At 37.2% G+C, this 20,570-nt stretch overlaps 2 protein-coding genes across 7 annotated transcripts in view; one reads left to right on the top strand and one right to left on the bottom strand.

The window, feature by feature from the left end:
• Window positions 1-20,570, bottom strand: part of FASTKD1 (FAST kinase domains 1) — a 62,136-nt gene that overhangs the window by 1,538 nt on the left and 40,028 nt on the right. For all 6 annotated transcript variants that reach the window (XM_036888069.2, XM_057503937.1, XM_057503935.1 and 3 more), the window contains 4 exons: window positions 16,911-17,039; window positions 16,217-16,348; window positions 15,748-15,861; window positions 20-158 (listed from right to left, as the gene is read on the bottom strand). In XM_036888069.2, the coding sequence (XP_036743964.2) occupies window positions 20-158; window positions 15,748-15,861; window positions 16,217-16,348; window positions 16,911-17,039 (514 nt within the window). The remainder of the gene's footprint in view (window positions 1-19; window positions 159-15,747; window positions 15,862-16,216; window positions 16,349-16,910; window positions 17,040-20,570) is intronic.
• Window positions 6,801-10,896, top strand: LOC118913821 (mitochondrial calcium uniporter regulator 1-like). The gene is given in 2 exon segments (XM_036888104.2): window positions 6,801-6,806; window positions 10,074-10,896. Coding segments are annotated over 2 exon segments (798 nt in total). The 3' UTR covers window positions 10,866-10,896.

Raw genomic sequence — 20,570 nt, 5'->3', positions numbered from 1 at the left:
AAACTAAGAAATAGGTTACCTTTCAGCTCCTGGTGGCAGACTTGATCCAACTATTTGTGTATTTGATTCCCTGTGCACTTCTGACAGTATTCCTGAAGTTCTAAAATGGCTTCCATAAGGAAGAGGTTTTTTTCTTTTATCCAAAATACACTCAAAATCTATAAGAATGTACAGGAATCAACAGTATTGATTAGTAAATTCTTAAAGGTAAAAGTTTGACATATATTTTAAATATATGTACATGTATACAGACATGTATACATGTATGTCTACACACACACACACACACACACACACACAAGAATGATGTACCTCCCTAATTATTCAACTTATTTTATAAGATCTTGTCCAATGGTCTCTTTGAAAGTCAAACAATAAAAATCAATCAGCAAAAAAGATGCTAGCGTGAGAGGTGAGACAGAGGCCTCTTCCCAAAACCACATATAATATGAAAATATAGTTAATACAACTAATCCTGAAAAAGCAATAGGAGAGAAGGCTGCGCCAGACTTCATACACCTGGAGAAAAGAACATACTTCACAGAACAGGGTAAAATACCAAAGCCATGATCTGGTGACCCAAGCCCTTCCCCCACCCCAGCTCACTGGTGGGAGGAAGAGAAATGGAGCAGGGAGGCAGGTGGAGGCCTAGGACTGCTGAACACCCAGGCCTGGTGATCTGTTTTGGGAGCACAAACCTACACTGCTTGGTGCTCTGGAGATTAGCAGGGTTGGAAAGCTAATACAGGCAGAATACCTGGAGAGACTGAGATTCTAGCCGCTTGTAGAAAGCAGGGATCCACATCCGGCTGCTCGGGTACAAAAGAAAGGTGGGCAGTCTGAGAGACTTCCTAACAGCAAGAAGGCTGTTAAAGGGGCAAGGAGCTTGCTGCTCATGAGAAAGGACAGGTGGACAAAATTGAATTTGGGAATGAGATTCAATTGTTAAAGAATACAGTATCTGATGAAACATACAATGGAGGGATTTAAAAGCAGATTAGGTGTAGTAAAGGAGGCAGTAAATGGAATAGGAATTAGAGAAGAGGAATACAAAGAAGCTGAGGCACAAATAAAAAAAGGATCTCTCGGAATTAAAGAATATTGAGAGAACTGTGTGACCAATCCAAATGGAACAATATTCGCATTATAGGAGTACCAGAAGAAGAAGAGAGAGAAAAAAAAGATAGCAAGTGTCTTTGAGGAGGTAATTGCTGAAAACTTCCCCAATCTGGGGAAGGAGATAGACTCTCAGGATATGAAAGTGCACAATCTCCCAACAAAACGAACACAAGGAAGACAACACCAAGACATATAATAATTAAAATGACAAAGATCAAGGATAAGGACAGACTTTTAAAAACAGCCAGAGAGAGGAAAAAGATCACATACAAAGGAAACCCATCAGGCTATCATCAGACTTCTCAGCAGAAACCTTATAGGCCAGAAGGGAGTGGGAGGATATATTTAATGCAATGAAGCAGAACGGCCTCCAACCAAGAATACACAACCTAGCAAGGTTATCATTTAAATTTGAAGCAGGGATTAAACCATTTGCAGAAAAGCAATAGCTGAGAGAATTTACCTCCCACAAACTGCTTCTACATGTATTTTGGAGGGACTGCTATAGATGGAAGTGTTCCTAAAAATAAATACCTGTAACCAGAGGAAATAAAACCACAGTAAAAAAAAGTAGAATGATTAATCACTAAGCAGATGCAAACTCAAATCAACTACCCCCAAACTCAGTCAAGGGATAGAAAAAGAATACAGAATATGATACCAAATATACAAAAGATGAAGGAGGAAGAAAGAGGAGGAAAAAAACCCATTTAGATTGATTTTGTAATAGCATACTGAGTTATATTAGACTGTTAGATAGTAAGTAAGTTACCCTTGAACCTTTAGTAACCATGAATCTAAAGTCTACAATGGCAACAAGTACAAACCTATCAATAATCACCCTAAATGTAAATGGTCTGAAAGCACCAATCAAAAGACACAGAGTCACGGAGTGGATAAAAAAAAGACCCATCAATATGCTGCCTATAGGAGACTCACTTTAAACCCAAAGACATACACACAATAAAGGTGAAGGGATGGAAGATAATACAGGGAGAAAAAGGAGAAGTTGCAGTACTTGTTCTCACACAGAACAGACTTCAAAACAAGGAAAGTAACAAGAGACAAAGAAGGACATTGCATAATGATAAAGGAGTCAGTCCAACAAGAGGATATAACCATTATAAATATCACCCAACATAGGATCACCTACATATGTGAAACAAATACTAAAGGGGGAAATAGAATGCAATGCAAAGCATTCATTTTAGGAGACTTCAACACAGCACACACTCCAAAGGACACATCAACCAGACAGAAAATAAGTAAGAACACAAAGGCACTGAACAACACATTAGAACAGATGGACCTAGTGGATATCTACAGAACACTCCACCAAAAGCAGCAGGATACACATTCTTCTCAAGTGCACATGGAACATTCTCCAGAATAGGTCATATAGTAGGCCACAAAAAGAGACTCACTAAATTCAAAAAGATTGAAATTGTACCAACCAGCTTCTCAGACAACAAACGTAAGAAACTAGAATTAAATTACGCAAAGAAAACAAAAAGCCCACAAACACATGGAGATTTAACAACATGCTTCTAAATAATCAATGGATCAATGACCAAATAAAAACAGAGATCAAGCAATATATGGAGACAAATGCAACAGTAATTCAACATTGCAGTATCAGTGGGACGCAGTGAAGGCCATTTTAAGAGGGAAGTATACTGCAATACAGGCCTATCTCAGGGAAGAAGAACAATGCCATACGAACCAACCAAACTCACAATGAACAAAACTAGAAAAAGAAGAAAAAATGAAGCCCAAAGTCAATAGGAGGGACATAATAAAGATTAGAGAAGAAATAAATAAAACTGAGAAGAATAAAACAATAGAAAGAATCAATGAAAGCAGGAGCTGGTTCTTGATAAAATAAACAAAAGAGATAAACCCCTAGCCAGACTTAGCAAGAAAAAAAGAGTCTAAATACATAAACAGAATCAGAAATGAGAAAGGAAAAAATCACTATTGACACCACAGAAATACAAAGAATTATTAAAGAATACTATGAAAAATTATATGTTAACAAACTGGACAACCTAGAAGAAACAGACAACTTTCTAGAAAAATACAACCTTCCAAGGCTGATCCAGGAAGAAATAGAAATCTGAACTGATCAATTACCAGCAATGAAATTCAACTACTATCAAAAACCTACCTAAGAACAAAACCCCTGGACCAGATGACTTCACGATTGATTTTTATCAAACACTTAGTGAAGACTTAATACCCACCATCTTCAAAGTTTTCCAAAAAGTAGAAGAGGAAGGAATACTTCTAAACTTATTCTATGAGGCCACCATCACTCTAATACCAAAACCAGACAATGACACCACAAAAAAAGAAAATTACAGACCAGTATCCCTGATGAACATCATTGCAAAAATACTCAACAAAATATTAGCAAATCGAATTAAAAAATACATCAAAAAGATCATCCAGCATAATCAAATGGGATTCATCCCAGGGAAGCAAGGACGGTACAACATTCATAAATCCATAAACATCATCCACCACATCAACAAAAAAGACAAAAAGCACATGATCATCTCCACAGATGCCAAAAAAGCATTTGACAAATTCAACATCCATTCATGATAAAAACTTTCAACAAAAAGGGTATAGAGGGCAAGTAGCACAACATAATAAAGGGTATATATGACAAATCCACAGCCAACATCATACTTAAAAGTGAGAAGCTGAAAGCTTTTCCTTTAAGATCAGGAACAAGACAAGGATGCCCATTCTCCCTTCTTTTATTCAACATAGTTCTGGAGGTCCTATCAACAGCAATCAGACAACACAAAGAAATAAAAGGCATCCAGATTGGTAAAGAAGAAGTTAAACTGTCACTGTTTGAGGATGACATGATATTATACATAAAAAACCCTAGAGAATCCACTTCAAAATTACTAGATCTAAAATCTGAACTCAGCAAAGTTGCACAAAACAAAGTTAATACACAGAAATCTGTGATACTCCTATACACTAACAATGAGCTATCAGAAAGGAGAATAAGGAAAACAAAACAATCCCATTTACAACTGCATCAGAAAGAATAAAACACCTAAGAATAAACCTAACAAAGGAAGTGAAAGACCTATACCTGCAAACTACAGGACACTCATGAGAGAAATTAAAGAAGATACCAATAAAAGGAAATACATCCCGTGCTCATGGAAAGGAAGAAATATTGTTAAAATGGCCATCCTGCTAAAAGCAATCTACAGATTCAATGCAATCCCTATCAAAATACCAACAGCATTCTTCAACGAACTAGAGCAAATAGGTCTCAAATTCATATGGAACCACAAAAGACCTCGAATGGTCAAGCAATCCTGAGAAGGAAGAATAAAGAAAGCAGGGGGATTACGTTACCCAACTTAAAGCTCTACTATGAAGCCACAGTAATCAAGACAATTTGGACTGGCACACAAACCAATCCATAGATCAATAGGACAGAATAGAGATCCCAGATATAAACCCAAGCATAAAGGAGCCATAGATATACTATGGAGAAATGAGAGCCTCTTCAACAACTGGTGTTGGCTAAAATGGACAGCTATATGCAAGAGAATGAAACTGAATTGTCTAACCCCATACACAAAAGTAAACTCAAAATGGATCAAACACTTGAATGTAAGTCATGAAACCATAAAACTCTTAGAAGAAAATATAGGCACAAATCTCTTCAACATAAACATGAGCAACTTTTTCATAAATGCACCTCCTTGGGCAAGGGAAACAAAAGCAAAAACGAACAAAAGGGACTACATCAAGCTAATAAGCTTCTGTACAGCAAAGGACACCATCAGCAGAACAAATGAGCTGCTTTAGTATGGGATAATATATCTGCAAACAACATATCCAACAAGGAGTTAACATCCAAAATATATAAAGAACTCAAATGCCTCAACACCCAAAAAGAAAATAACCTAATAAAAATGGGCAGAGGATAGGAACAGATACTTGTCCAAAGAAGAAATTCAGATGGCCAACAGGCACATGAAATGATGCTCCACATCACTAATTATCAGGAAAATGAAAATTAAGACCACAATGAGATATCACCTCACGCCAGTTAGCATAGCCAACATAGAAAATACTAGGAACAACAAATGCTGGCGAGGATGCAGAGATAGGGGAACCCTCCTAAACTGCTGGTGGGAATGAAAATTAGTCCAACCATGTGGAAATCAATATGGAGGTTCCTCCAAAAAACTATAGAAATACCAATTGACCCAGGAATCTCACTCATGGGAATTTACCCAAGGAAAAGAAATTCTCAGACTCAAAACAACATATGCCCCCTAGCTTTACTGCAGCACTATTTACAATAGGCAAGATTTGGAAGCAACCTAAGTGTCCATCAGTAAATGAATGGATAAAGAAGATGTCGTGCATATACCCAATGGAATACTGTTTATCCATAAGAAGGAAACAAACCCTACGATTTGCAACAACATCGATGGAGCTAGTGGGTATTATGCTCAGCAAAATAAGTCAAGCAGAGAAAGACAAATACCAAATGATTTCCCTCGTTTTGTGGAGTATAACAGTGAAAGAAAACTGAAGGCACAAAACAACATCAGACTCACAGACTCCAAGAAGGGACTAGTGGTTACCAAAGGGGAGGGGTGGGACGTAGGGAGAAGGGGATTAAGGGGCATTATGATTAGTACACATGGCGTGGGGGATCATGGGGAAGACAGTGTAGCACAGAGAGGACAAGTAGTGACTCTGTGGCATCTTACTGCACTGATGGACAGTGACTGCAGTGGGGTATGGGCACAGGGATCGATAATATGGGTGAATGTAGTAACCACATTTTTTTATGTTATACCTTCATAAGAGTGTTTATCAATGATACCTTAAAAAATCAAACAGCAAAAATTATTAAACTATATTTACAGTTGGGCTATTTTTAGCACTGCGGAGGCAAAATCACTTTATAAAGAATTTTATTTTAATCCCTTTCACTTTCTTGGTAACATCAGGAGGAAACTAAACCCCCTCATCTGAAAACTAGTAAAGACAAAGATTCAAGTATGTATCTTGTCTTTCCTGTATGAATTGTACATAAGGGTAATTAAACCATTGATATGGGAAAGTTCTTTTTAGACAAATGCAGAAGAAACGACAGATGTAGAAAATCACTATTTTACTACCCATAATGAGTGATGATTAGGCAATAATTTTAATGGCTGATAAAATCAGCATGTGAAAACCTGAGAGAACTTTCTAGTTGATAAGCTGATGGCATAAAAACCAGTGATAAATCTTAATAAAAAAGACACCTAGCATTGTGTGTCTTCTGATATGATGCAATTAAGAAGTACACACTACCTACGAAATAGTCTGGTCAAAAATAAAAATAAAAACTTACCTGAATCTAATCAAGTAACCAGACATAACTGTTCTTTTATGGGAAAAAGGGATGCAAGGCTTGTTAAATGACATGACAGGGTTGCAAATGGGAAACTCCAGAATCTTAAAAAAATTTTCAATAAATAAATTATAAGGAGAAAAGAGAAAAAGGTAGAAAAGATATAGCAACTAAATGGAATGTTTAAATCCCAATTTTAACAATAGTAAAATAAAACAGACAGTTGAGACCTTTGAACATTGACAAACCACGTGATATTAAATTATTATGAGTGGTTGTAGTGGTGATGATGGTACTGAGGTTACTTACATATTCTTTTATACATTCTGAAATGATTTGCATGAAAATGATTATCTATGATTTCCTTAAAAAGGATCAGGTGGAACTCTGCTGAATGAGTGTTGATAATTGTTGATGCTGGATGAGGATTCATTACTATATTTTCTCTATTTTTATATAGGTTTGAAAATTTTCCACAATAATCATATTAGTATTGAAATCAAGAAAAAAAAGTGAAGAAAGAAACTGAATGAAAAGGAGGAAATAGTAGGTACTTTTTAAATTTTGGTAACATTAATGTACAATTACATGAGCAACATTATGGTTACTAGACTCCCCCCATTACCAAGTCCCCCCCACATACCCCATTACAGTCACTGTCCAACAGTGTAGTTAGATGCTATAGAATCACTACGTCTTCTCTGTGTTATACTGCCTTCCCTGTGTCCCCCACCGCTACATTATATGTGCTAATCGTAATGACCTTTTTCCCCCCTTATCCCTCCCTTTCCACCCATCCTCCCCAATGCCTTTCACTTTGGTAACTGTTAGTCCATTCTTGAGTTCTGTGAGTCTGCTGCTGTTTTGTTCCTTCAGTTTTTGCAATGTTCTTATACTCCACAGATGAGTGAAATCACCTGATATTTGTCTTTCTCCACCTGGCTTATTTCACTGAGCATAATACCCTCTAGTTCCTTCCATGTTGTTGCAAATGGTAGGATTTGTTTCTTTCTTATGGCTGAATAATATTCCATTGTGTATATGTACCACTTCTTCTTAATCCATTCATCTACTGATGGACGCTTAGATTGCTTCCATTTCTTGGCTATTGTGAATAGTGCTACAATAAACATAGGGGTGCATACTGTCTTTTTCAAACTGGGCTGCTTCATTCTTAGGGTAAATTCTGAGGAGTGGAATTTCTGGGTCAAATGGTATTTCTATTTTTAGTTTTTTGAGGAACCTCCATACTGCTTTCCAAAATGGTTGAACTTATTCACATTTCCACCAGCAGTGTAGGAGGGTAACCCTTTCTCCACATCCTTGCCAACATTTGTTGTTGTTTGTCTTTTGGATGGTGGCCATCCTTACTGGTGTGAGGTGATATCTCATTGTGGTTTTAATTTGCATTTCTCTGATGATGAGCAATGTGCAGCATCTTTTCATATGCCTCTTGGCCACCTGAATTTCTTCTTTGGAGAAGTGTCTGTTCAGATCATCTACCCATTCTTTACTTGGATTATTTGCTTTTGGTTTGTTGAGGTGTGTGAGCTCTTTATATATTTTGGATATCAACCCTTTATTGGATATGTCATTTATTCTCCCATACTGTAGGATGCCTTTTTGTTCTATTGATGGTGTCCTTTGCTGTTCAGAAGCTTTTCAACTTGATACAGTCCCACTTGCTCATTTTTGCTTTTGTTTCCCTTGCCCAAGGAGATATGTTCTTGAGAACTTGCTCATGTTTATATCCAAGAGATTTTTGCCTATGTTTTTTTCTAAGAGCTTTATGGTTTCATGACTTATATTCAGATATTTGATCTATTTCAAGTTTACTTTTGTGTATGGGGTTGACAATGATCCAGTTTCATTCTCTTACAGTTTTGCAAACACCAGCTGTTGAAGAGGCTGTCATATCCCCATTGTATATCCATAGCTCCTTTATCATATATTAATTAACCATACATGTTTGGGTTAATATCTGGACTCCCTATTCTGTTCCACTGGTCTGTGGGTCTGTTCTTGTGCCAGTACCAAATAGTCTTGATTACTGTCGCTTTGTAGTAGAGTTTGAAGTCAGGGAGTGAGATCCCTCCCACTTTATTCTTCCTTCTCAGTACTGCTTTGGTTATTCGGAGTCTTTGGTGGTCCCATATGAATTTTAGAACTATTTGTTCCAGTTTGTTGAAGAATGCTGTAGGTACTTTGATAGGGATTGCATTGAATCTGTAGATTGCTTTAGGCAGGATGGCCATTTTGACAATATTAATTCTTCCCAGCCAAGAGCATGGGATGAATTTCCATTTATTAGTGTCCTCATTAATTTCTCTTAATAGTGTCTTGTAATTTTCAGGGTATAGGTCTTTCACTCCCTTGGTTAGGTTTATTCTGTGGTATTTTATTATTTTCGATGCAATTGTGAATGGAATTGTTTTCCTGATTTCCCTTTCTGCTACTTCATCGTTAGTGTATAGGAATGCAACAGCTTTCTGTGTATTAATTTTGTATCCTGCAAATTTGCTGAATTCAGATATTAGTTCTAGTAGTTTAGGAGTGGATTTTTAGGTTTTTTTATGTATAATATCATGTCATCTGCAAATAGTGAGTTTGATTTCTTCATTACCAATCTGGATGCCTTTTATTTCTGTTTTGTCTGATTGCCGTGGCTAGGATCCCCAGCACTACGTTGAATATAAGTGGGGAGACTAGGCATCCCTGCCTTGTTCCCGATCTTAGGTGTAAAGCTTTCACCTTCTCATTGTTAAGTATGATGTTGGCTGTGGGTTTGTCATATATGGTCTTTATTATGTTAAGATACATGCCCTCTATATCCATTCTGTTGAGAGTTTTTATCATGAATGGATCTTGAATTTTGTCAAATCGTTTTTCAGCATCTATGGAGATGATCATGTGGTTTTTGTCCTTTTTGTTGATGTGGTGGATGATGTTCATAGATTTTTGAATGCTGTACCATCCTTGCATCCTTAGATGAAACCTACCTGATCATGGTGTATGATCCTCTTGATGTATTTTTGACTTCAGTTTGCTAATATTTTGTTGCGTATTTCTGCATCTATATTCATCAGGGATATTGGTTGGTAGTTTTCTTTTTTTGTGGGGACTTTGTCTGGTTTTGGTATTAGAGTGATGCTGGCCTCATAGAATGAGTTTGGGAGTATTCCCTCCTCTTCTATTTTTTGGAAAACTTTAAGGAGAGTGGGTATTATGTCTTCTCTATATGTCTGATAAAATTCAGCAGTGTATCCATCTGGCCCAGGGATTTCATTCTTGGGTAGTTTTTTGATTACCGATTCAATTTCTTTGCTGGTAATTAGCCTATTTAGATTTTCTGTTTCTTCCTTGGTCAGTCTTGGAAGGTTGTATTTTTCTAGAAAGTTGTCCATTTCTTCTAGTTATCCAGCTTGTTAGGATATAGATTTTCATAATATTCTCTAATAATTCTTTGTATTTCTGTGGCATCCATAGTGATTTTTCCTTTCCCATTTCTGATTCTGTTTCTGTGTGTAGATTCTCTTTTGCTCTTAAAAAGTCTGGCTAGGGCTCTGCTGCCCTGGCCCGGCGCGGTGGCACATGGAGCTGCCCGCCGGGGCTGGTCCTGGGCATCGCCTGTGCCACCGGCGTCTCCCGCCCGAGCCGCGGCCGGGTGGCCGCCCTCGCTTCCTCAAGGAGAGAGATAAGCCCCTCTGCTGGGAGCCTGCAGCTGGAGTACAAAGCAAGAGATTTCACCTCTTCTGGGAGTAGGAAGCTCTACTTTGGCACTCATGCCTTGGTGTGTTTACTCAAAGAAAATGGGTTTACTACTCAACAAGCAGAAATCATTGTATCTGTGTTGGTCAAGACCGTAGAGGCCAACATGGACATCGTCTACAAAGACATGGTCACCAAGACACAGCAGGAGATCACTCTTCAGCAAATAATGTCTCAGATTGCTAATGTGAAAAAAGATATGATTATTTTGGAGAGGAGTGAATTTTCAGCCCTTAGAGCAGAAAATAAGAAAATGAAACTTGAACTACATCAGGTAAAACAACAAGTAATGGATGAAATGATCAAAGTCCGAACTGATAACAAATTAGACTTCAATCTAGAAAAGAGCAGAGTGAAATTGTATTCATTGAATGAAAGGAAGCTGCTGGAAATAAAGAAAGAAATGGTGGCATTTCATGCCCAGCAAGATCGTGGCGTCACCCAGACAGGAAGATAAGACACGGAGGTCGCTGGCCTTAAAACTATGCTCGAGTCACACAAGCTTGACAATATTAAATATTTAGCAGGGTCTGTGTTTACATGCCTAACAGTAGCTCTGGGATTTTATCGCCTATGGATGTAATAAATTCTCTATTTAAAGAGCAAAAAAAAAAGTCTGGCTAGGGGTTATGTATTTTGTTTATTTTCTCAAAGAACCAGCTCTTGGTTTCATTGATTTTTTTCTATTGTTTAATTCTTCTTAATTTTATTTATTTCTTCTCTGATCTTTATTATGTCCCTCTTTCTGCTGACTTTAGGCCTTATTTGTTCTTTTTTCCAGTTTCAGTAATTGTGACATTATACTATTGATTTGGGATTGTTCTGCCTTCTCTAAATAGGAGTGGATTGCTATATACTTTCCTCTTAGAGCTGCCTTCACTGCATCCCACAGAAGTTGGGGCATTGTGCTGTTGTTGTCATTTGTCTCCATATATTGCTTCATCTGTTTTAATTTGGTCATTGATCCATTGATTATATAGGAGCATGTTGTTAAGCCTCCATGTCTTTGTGAGCCTTTTTGTTTTCTTTGTACAATTTATTTCTAGTTTTATACCCTTGTGATCTGAGAAGTTGGTTGGTAGAATTTCAATCTTTTTTAATTTACTGAGGCTCTTTTTTGTGGCCTCATAGTGGTCTATTCTGAAAAATGTTCCATGTGCAGTTGAGAAGAACGTGTATCCTGCCACTTTTGGGTGTAGAGTTCTCTAAATGTCTGTTAGGTTCATGTGTTCTAGTGTGTTGTTCAGTGCCTCTGTGTCCTTACTTATCTTCTGTCTGGTTGAGCTGTCCTTTAGAGTGAGTGGTGTATTGAATGCATTGCATTCTTTTCCTCCTTTAATCCTGTACTTGTTTCACATATGCGGGTGCTCCTGTATTGGGTGCATAGATATTTATAATGGTTATGTCCTCTTGTTGGATTGCCCCCTTTATCATTATGTAATGTCCTATTTTATCTCTTGTTACTTTCTTTGTTTTGAAGTCTATTTCGTTTGATACAAGTACTGCAGTACCTGCTTTTTTCCCTAGTGTTTGCATGTAATATCTTTTTCCATCCCTTCACTTTTAGTCTGTGCATGTCTTTGGGTTTGAGGTGAGTCTCTTGCAAGCAGCATATAGATGGGTCTTGCTTTTTTATCCATTCTATTACTCTGTGTCTTTTGATTGGTGCATTCAGTCTGTTTATATTTAGGGTGATTATCGATAGATGTGTACTTACTGCCATTGCAGGTTTAGATTCGTGGTTACCAAAGGTTCAGGAGTAGCTTCTTTACTATCAAAGCACCTAACTTTTACTCACTTATTACCCTATTATAAACACAGTCTGATGATTCTTTATTTCTCTCCCTTCTTATTCTTCGTCCTCCAATCATTATATGTTAGGTGTTTTATTCTTTACTCTTTTGTGTTTCCCTTGACTGCTTTTGTGGATACCTGATTTTATTTTTTGACTTTAGTTAGTATTTGGTTGATCTGCTTTCTTTGCTGTGATTTTATTTTCTCTGGTGACATCTATTTAGCCTTAGGAGTACTTCCATCTAGATCAGTCCCTTTAAAATACCCTGTAGAGGTGGTTTTTGTGAGGTAAATTCCCTAAACTTTTGCTTATCTGGAAATTGTTTAATCCCTCCTTCAAATTTCAATGATAATCTTGCTGGATAGAGTATTCTTGGTTCAAGGCCCTTCTGTTTCATTGCATTAAATATATCATGCCATTCTCTTCTGGCCTGTAAGGTTTCTGTTGAGAAGTCTGATGATAGCCTGATGGGTTTTCCTTTGTAGGAGATCTTTTTTCTCTCTCTGGTGCCTTTAATATCTTGTCCTTGTCTTTTATCTTTGCCATTTTAATTATTATATGTCTTGGTATTATCCTCCTTGGGTCCCTTGTGTTGGGAGATCTGTGGGCTTCATGGTCTGAGAGAATATTTCCTTCCCCAGCTTGGGGAAGTTTTCAGCAATTATTTCTTCAAAGACACTTTCTATCCCTTTTTCTCTCTCTTCTTCTGGTACCCCTATAATGTGAATATTGTTCCATTTGGATTGTTCTCACAGATCTCTTAATATATTTTTTCATTCCTAGAGATCCTTTTATCTCTCTGCCTCAGCTTCTCTGTATTCCTGTTCTCTGATTTCTATTTCATTAACAATCTCTTGCACCTCATCCAGTCTGCTCTTAAGTCCTTCGATTGATTGTTTCATTTCTGTTAGCTCCCTCCGGACTTCATCCCTTAGCTCTTGCACATTTCTCTGCAGCTCCATCAACATGGTTATGACTTTTATTTTGAATTATTTTTGAGGAATATTGGTTATATCTGTATCGCCAGGCCTCTCTCGCATTGTTTGAGTGATTTTGGACTGGACCAGGTTCTTCTACCTTTTCATGGTGGTAGAAGTGTTCACCGGCAAGTGGCACATGTGTCAGCTGGGAGAACAAAGTCTCTTCCTGCTTGCTGGTTGACTTACTCTTCTCTGCTGCCTGTGCTGGTTACCCACACACAGGGACCAGTCGCTGGATTAATCCCGAGTTGCTGTGGGCAGGGCAGCCCTCAGGATGGCCTAGTGCACTGCTGGGGATCGCAGGCACATGGCATGTGTTCTCCTGCAGAAATGACACCCCTTCATACCTTCCAGACTTTGCCCCGGCTTCCTCTGTCTGTGCAGGGCAGCTCTGTGCTGGCGGCCACCTCTGGGTCTAGCCCAGTTAGCTGCATGTTGGGAGAACACTCTGTGTGGTTGCTGTGGGTGGGGCTGCTCCCTGGCTGGTCCGCAATGGTGGGGGGTCAGTCGGTTTGCCTGCAGTGCAGGTGAGAGGTAATGAACAGAAGGCTGCTTATCACTGTGAGGGGCTTTGGAGCTGTGTTGCCACTCAGGGGGTTAGGGCACCTGAAGTTCCTTAAGATTCCCAGCTTGCTGGGCTAGGTGTGCTTGGATTTTTTCCCCCTGTTAAACCCTTGTACCTTTAAGACTTATAAAGTGCCTGCTTTTCTTTTTGTCCCAGGGGAGCAGGCTGTGGGGACACACTCACAGTCTCCATCTTGGATTTTACTTTTCTGTTTCTCTAATATCCAGTACACCATGCAATGTGTGTCTGTGCTCCCAGTGCAGATTACTAGGGCTGGTTATTTAGCAGTCCTCTGCTTCCACTCCCTCCCCACTCTGATTCTTTTTCTCCCACCGGTGAGCTGGGGTCGGGGGAGTGATTGGGTCCCACCGGGTCACAGCTTTCTATCTTACCCTTTTGGTGAGATGTTGAGTTCTTGCAGATGTAGATGTAGCCTGTTGTACTGTATCTTCTGGTCTTTCTTTTAGGAATAGTTGTATTTGCTGTATTTTCAAAATATATATGGTTTTGGGAGGAGATTTCCACCACTCTACTCATGCCGCCATCTTCAAAGGCTCCCGGAAATAGTAGGTTTAACTATTTACTTTTTACATATAAGGGAAACTGGATCACTGAAGCATCCTCAAGTTAATTATCAAATATGAAATATAGTTATCTCATTAAAAGAACTAATTCTGGAGCTAGAATGCCTAGATCAAATCCTGGCTCTGCTATTTGCCAACTATTCAACTTTGGGCAAGCAGTAGTATCTCTGGGTCTCAGTTTCTTTATCCATAAAATAAAAATACTTTATGTACCTTGTAGGGACATAATAAGTTTATTATATATAAGACAAAACAACCTTAAGCAAAACAACCCTAAGGGTTGATTAAATAAACTACAGCATACTCATTCAATGAAATTATGCAGTCACCAAAAATAATGTATATTCGCTGGGATAGAAAAATAGTGACAATATAAAAACAAAGTTAAAACACTATAGAATAAGCCATTTTTGTTATAAACAAGTCAGTAAGAAGTAGAAAAACAGACAACAAAAATAAACAATAGTTGTATCATAGTGATTTTTTCTCTTGTTATCTGTTTTTTCTATAAGCACGTATCGTAATTTTTAAGTGAGTTTTTTTAATACATTAAGAAATGTCTAAAATCCACAGTTATTAATCATCTTATTTGTTTCACGGCCCTATATGTCACTGTCTCTCATAAATAACAATGCTTTAAAAGAATTTTGAAGGAAGAATACAGAACTAAGATGTGTCTGAAAGACAGACTACACTGGGATTACCAACTTTGTTATTTTTAATATAGTTTAAAACAGTATTTGGTTTTTGGCAACCACTTATATTATTAGTTTATATCAAGCTTTAAATCTTTTAGAACATCCTATATATAATGCAGATGTTTTCTAAATTGAAATTTAGAAAGTTTGTTAATCCTCTTAAAATTTATCTTTTCATTTAAAGCCCACCACTTGAATTTAGCTATTTTTAAAAAATCTTACTACACTGATGGACAGTGTCTGTAATGGGGTATGTGGGGGGGACTTGATAACAGGGCAAGTGTAGTAACCATAATATTGCTCAAGTAACTGTACCTTAACAATACTGAAAGAAAAAAAAGAAAAAAAAATCTTATATTGTCATCCAACATATCTGCTAGACTACCAGCTTTATATCATTCTCAACAAAATTAGAATGCCTTCTACAGCTAAACCACTGAAACAAAGTTACCCAGGTTAGAGTTAAGCACACACCTATGGAAATCTTTGTCCAGGTTGATAACCTAACTTAGTTTTGAGATGAACTTAAAACAATGAAATTGTGATGTCATTTCCTTGATTTTAGGGCACTTAGTGGATAGGAAAGAATCTTGAAGATCCTCAAGGGTTCAGTGAATCTGAATCTGGGTTTTACTTAGAATTAATGAAAGACTAACCTTAAAAATTTTTTGAATTACAACAAAATGTTGATGGTAATCAAAGCTGCACCATGGAAACCTGGGATTCACTGTACTGTTCTTTGTATTTTAGTCTATTTGGGAATTTTCATAACTTGAAAAAGATTAAAAAACTTCTTTAGAATTCCAATCAATGAGATGACTCTATTTAAATTAGTGGTCTTACCTATTTTGTGGTAATAAGGCGTAAGAACTGAGGTTTTTACACAATTGATTCCTCCTAGTATCTCTGCTAACATTTTATAAATCTCCTGTTGTGCTCCGTTCATGCTGCCAGTATCTTTATGAAAATAAAAATAATTAGTTCACTTAATCAGTTTTTTAATAAATCATCCCAATTCTACAAACTGAAAAATAAAGATTGATATTTTCAACAAGAACTTCAGTGTAACACAAAAAGCAATGACACTAAAACTTCAGTACAAGTTCTTTGCATTCTACCAAAAGAGGTTTAGTACCCTAAAGATTAAGTGATTCTGTAACACAATCTCACCTACAAAATGGTTTCATTAAACAGGTCATAGCACTCTTGGGAACTCTGGTGTCACTATTAAGCTTAACAATAACACGAACATACTGCCTAATAAGTTACTTTGGAATTAAACTTTGCTATCTGACCCAAAGAAAACTCAGACCTTTACTATACTGTTGTTGACAGAAGCGGTCATGAAACCATGGAATCTGATACTCAGGGCACTCCAAGCAGACTGCTCTATTTAACTCCATGAGACGGAATTGGACCCGTGTATTTAGAGATGAACAGACAACTGAAATCAAAAACAAAATATTAATAGATTTTGGAAGCTTGGACCTAACAAAGACAATTCATTTTTCACATTCACTTATCCCTATTATTTATTGAGACTTTTATTCTCATATTATAAGTCATTTCATTAGCAGACATATGCTTTATATTTTTTAATTACTACATTGAGAGGCATGATTAGGAACAATTCCTATACTGTTTCGCTATGAATGTTAAAACTACATATTAAAAATTATTATCTAAGAATTTTCATTGACCTAATATTCCACATTTAGAAATCTATCCTAAGGAAACAATGATGAGATCAATGATTCATGCATAATACACCAAAACATTAAAAGAGGTAGTTTCACTTGATTATGATTATGAAGTAATCGTTATGAGATTATGAGTAATCTTTAACTGTCTAGTTTCCTTTGTTTTCCAGATTTTCTACAATAAGCAGGAAACACTTTTATAAACATTACTAACATTTATATGCTTCAGTATAGAGCTGAAACTTGGATATAAAGTACACTTGGATAAAAAGTGCTCTGATAATAAATTAAAATGTATATACATACATTCAAGTTGAGAATCCATTTTGGCTAAGAATTTGATGTTAAAAATTGTCCTTAGCAGATCTTCTGGAAAATATTCAAGCGTGGCCAAAGAAAAACCAACAAACACCAACATGAGAGGATCCAATATACCTAAAACAAAATTAAGATTAAAAAAAAAACTATATGTAAAGCTGCCTCACATACACATAAACACATATTTTATTCCCAGTAAAAATGGGTCTCTATAAAAAATATACAAATACAGCCTTGACAAAATGAATCTATACTGTTACAAAGTAGGGTAATGGTGAAGTAATTTACCTTTGGGTCGGGGTAGAGTAGGAAAGGAGAGAAGGGTGCTGTGGAAAAGGCTGTTTCTTGATCTAGGTACTGATGCCTTGGGTGACTCAAATTGTATAAATTCATACTAATTGCTGATATGTGAATGTTTCTTTATTATTATACTTCAATAAAAGTTGTTAAAATTGCCTTTTAAAAAGAAAATTCAAAACAAAAAAGATGTGATCCCAGTTTCTATGTGTTGATAATAATGTAATAGTGCTCAGAATGTTAGGTATCATCCTAAGAACTTTATATATGTTAACTAATTTAAATCTCACTTCAGTATACAGTAGGAATGATTCTTATCTCTGCTTTGTACTTAAGTATACAGAGGTACAGAGAAACTAACTGATTTACCTGAAGCCACACAATTAGCTAGTGGAGGGTGAGATTTAATCTGGAGAGTCCAGGTCTGGAGCCTGGTCTGGACCACTATATATTGTACTGCTCTCTAATCTCCAGGCTGAGTGAGACACACATGCAGCTCAGGCTCCACTAGCACCTCCTCCTTTACCTTTCGCTCAGCAGAATAGCACATGTCTCAGGGTATAAGGCTTGAAGTTATTTGGCTGATCTGCCTTACCCACGAGACATTTCTGATGAGAGGGAGCTGATCCCTACTGGCAGAACTACTCTTACAAAGGAAAAAAATGTTAAATCTTTTCTTTTGGATTTTTTATCCAATAAATCAACTCATAAAAGAGGTTAATTGTGACGATTTCTGCCAGCAAAATTTGTCAAAACTAATATTTATTCAAAATTATTATTCCATTACTTAAAATTTTACTTGCAAAGGTCGCCAAGAACTTTCCAAATACTTTTAAGTCTTAAAAAAATCAGAGCTGTACTTCTCAACCTTTCTTCTACTTTCCTTTATCTTATCTCTTCTTCTCCTATATTCTATTTTTTTTCTTAAGGATGTACTTTCATTTCCTTCTGGCTAACACATGACTGAACAACTTGAAATGCACACTCTTTTTTTTTTAGCATTTTTTTAATTGAGCTTTTTTGGTATCATTAATATACAATCACATGAGCAAGATTGTGGTTCCTAGATTTCTCCCCATTATCAAGTCCCCACCACATACCCATTACAGTCACTATCTAGCTCCATCCATGTTGTTGCAAATGGTAGGATTTGTTTTCTTGTTACGGCTGAATATTCCATTGTGTACAGGTACCACATCTTCTTTATCCATTCATCTACTGATAGACACATAGGTTGCTTCCATTTCTTGGCTACTGTAAATAGTGCTGTGATAAACACAGGGGTACATACGTCTTTGTCAAACTGGGATCCTGCATTCTTAGGGTAAATTCCTAGGAGTGGGATTCTTGAGTCAAACGGTATTTCTATTTTTAGTGTTTTGAGGAACCTCCACATTGCTTTACACAGTGGCTGAATGAGTTTACATTCCCACCAGCAGTGTAGGAGGGTTCCCCTTTCTCCATATCCTTGTCAACATTTGCTGTTGTTTGTCTTTTGGATGGTGGCTATCCTAACTGGTGTGAGGTGATATCTCATTGTGGTTTTAATTTGCATTTCCCTGGTAATTAGCAATGTGGAGTATCTTTTCACGTGCTTGTTAGCCATCTGAATTTCTTCTTTGGAGAAGTGTTTGTTCATATCTTCCGCCCATTTTTTAATAGGGTTATTTGCTTTTTGGGTGTTGAGACATGTGAGTTCTTTATATATTTTGGATGTTACCCAGTTGTTGGATATGTCATTTACAAACATATTCTCCCATACTGTAGGGTACCTTCTTGTTCTTCTGATGGTGTCCTTTGCTGTACAGCTTTTCAGCATGCTGTAGTCTCATTTGTTCATTTTTTATTTTGTTTCCCTTGTCTGAGGAGATGCGTTCAGGAAAAAGTTGCTCATGTTTATAGTCAAGAGTTTTGCCTATGTTTTCTTCTAAGAGTTTTATGGTTTCATGACTTACATACAGGTCTTTGATCCATTTTGAGTTTACTTTTGTGTATGGGGTTAGACAATAATCTAGTTTCATTCTCTTGCATGCAGCTGTCCAGTTTTGCTAACACCAGTTGTTGAAGAGGCTGTCATTTCCCTATTGTACATCCATGGCTCCTTTATGGTATATTAATAGGCCATATATGGTTGGGTCTATATCAGGGCTCTCTAGTCTGTTCCATTGGTCTATGGGTCTGTTCTTGTGCCAGGACCAAATAGTCTTGATTATTGTGGCTTTGTAGTAGAGCTTGAAGTCAGGAAGTGTAATCCCCCTGTGTTATTCTTCCTTCTCAGGATTGCTTTGGCTATTAGGGGTCTTTTGTGGTTCCATATGAATTTTAGAATGATTTTCTCTAGTTCATTGAAGAATGCTGTTGGTATTTTGATAGGAATTGCATTGAATCTGTAGATTGCTTTAGGCAGGATGGCCATTTTGACAATATTGATTCTTCCTATCCATGAGCACGGGATATGTTTCCTTTTATTGGTACCTTTAATTTCTCTCATGAGTGTCTTGTAGTTTTCAGAGTATTAGTCTTTCACTTCCTTTGTTAGGTTTATTCTTCAGTGTTTTATTCTTTTTGATGCAATTGTGAATGTAGCTGTTTTCCTGACTTCTCTTTCTGCTAGTTTGTTAGTGTATAGGAATGCAACAGATTTCTGTGTATTAATTTTGTATCCTGCAACTTTGCTGAGTTCAGATATTTGATCTAATAGTTTTGGAGTGGATTCTTTAGGGTTTTTTATGTGTAATATCATGTTATCTGAAGTACAAACTCTTAATTCTCAGTTTCAAATCCTTCTTCCTTCACATCGTTGTTAATAAAAAGGGGTGTATGTGAATGCCACACATGTATAGACCAACACACGAGTAATGTGACACATCACAGCAGCTCCTTTGTCTCATCCATTAGCAGCCTCAGTGGTATTCAGACACGGTCAGACTCTATACTGCCAGCAGATCCCACAAGAATCCAGCAAAGTCCATAAGCACAATGCTGACGTAATTAATGTATTCACACTGGTCTCCCACCAGCCTAACTAGTAGTGTCCAGGTCTAGAGAACATACTCTAATATTGAGCCTAACATCTTAGGCTGGACATGGAAGCTCTCAGAAAGGATCTGCTGCTGGTGAATGACAGGATGCACCTCACTGTCCAGGCACTGCCAAAAGCTCTGAGGAAACCAGTCGCCTGCTGCCTCTCCAACCTCATCTCCTATCAGCTCTGTCTCCCTCATTCCATTTCTGCCACACTGGATGCCAACAGAAATGAACATGTTCTCACCTAAGGGCCTTTTGTACTCGCTTTTCTTTGTTCTGTGATTCTCATTCCCAGAAAGAGAATTGACAGGGATCATTCCTCCA

This window comes from Manis pentadactyla, chromosome 6 (assembly GCF_030020395.1).
Source record: "Manis pentadactyla isolate mManPen7 chromosome 6, mManPen7.hap1, whole genome shotgun sequence".
Taxonomy (NCBI): domain Eukaryota; kingdom Metazoa; phylum Chordata; class Mammalia; order Pholidota; family Manidae; genus Manis; species Manis pentadactyla.
Note: the sequence above shows the minus strand (reverse complement) of the source record. Positions and strands in the feature narration are given on the sequence as shown.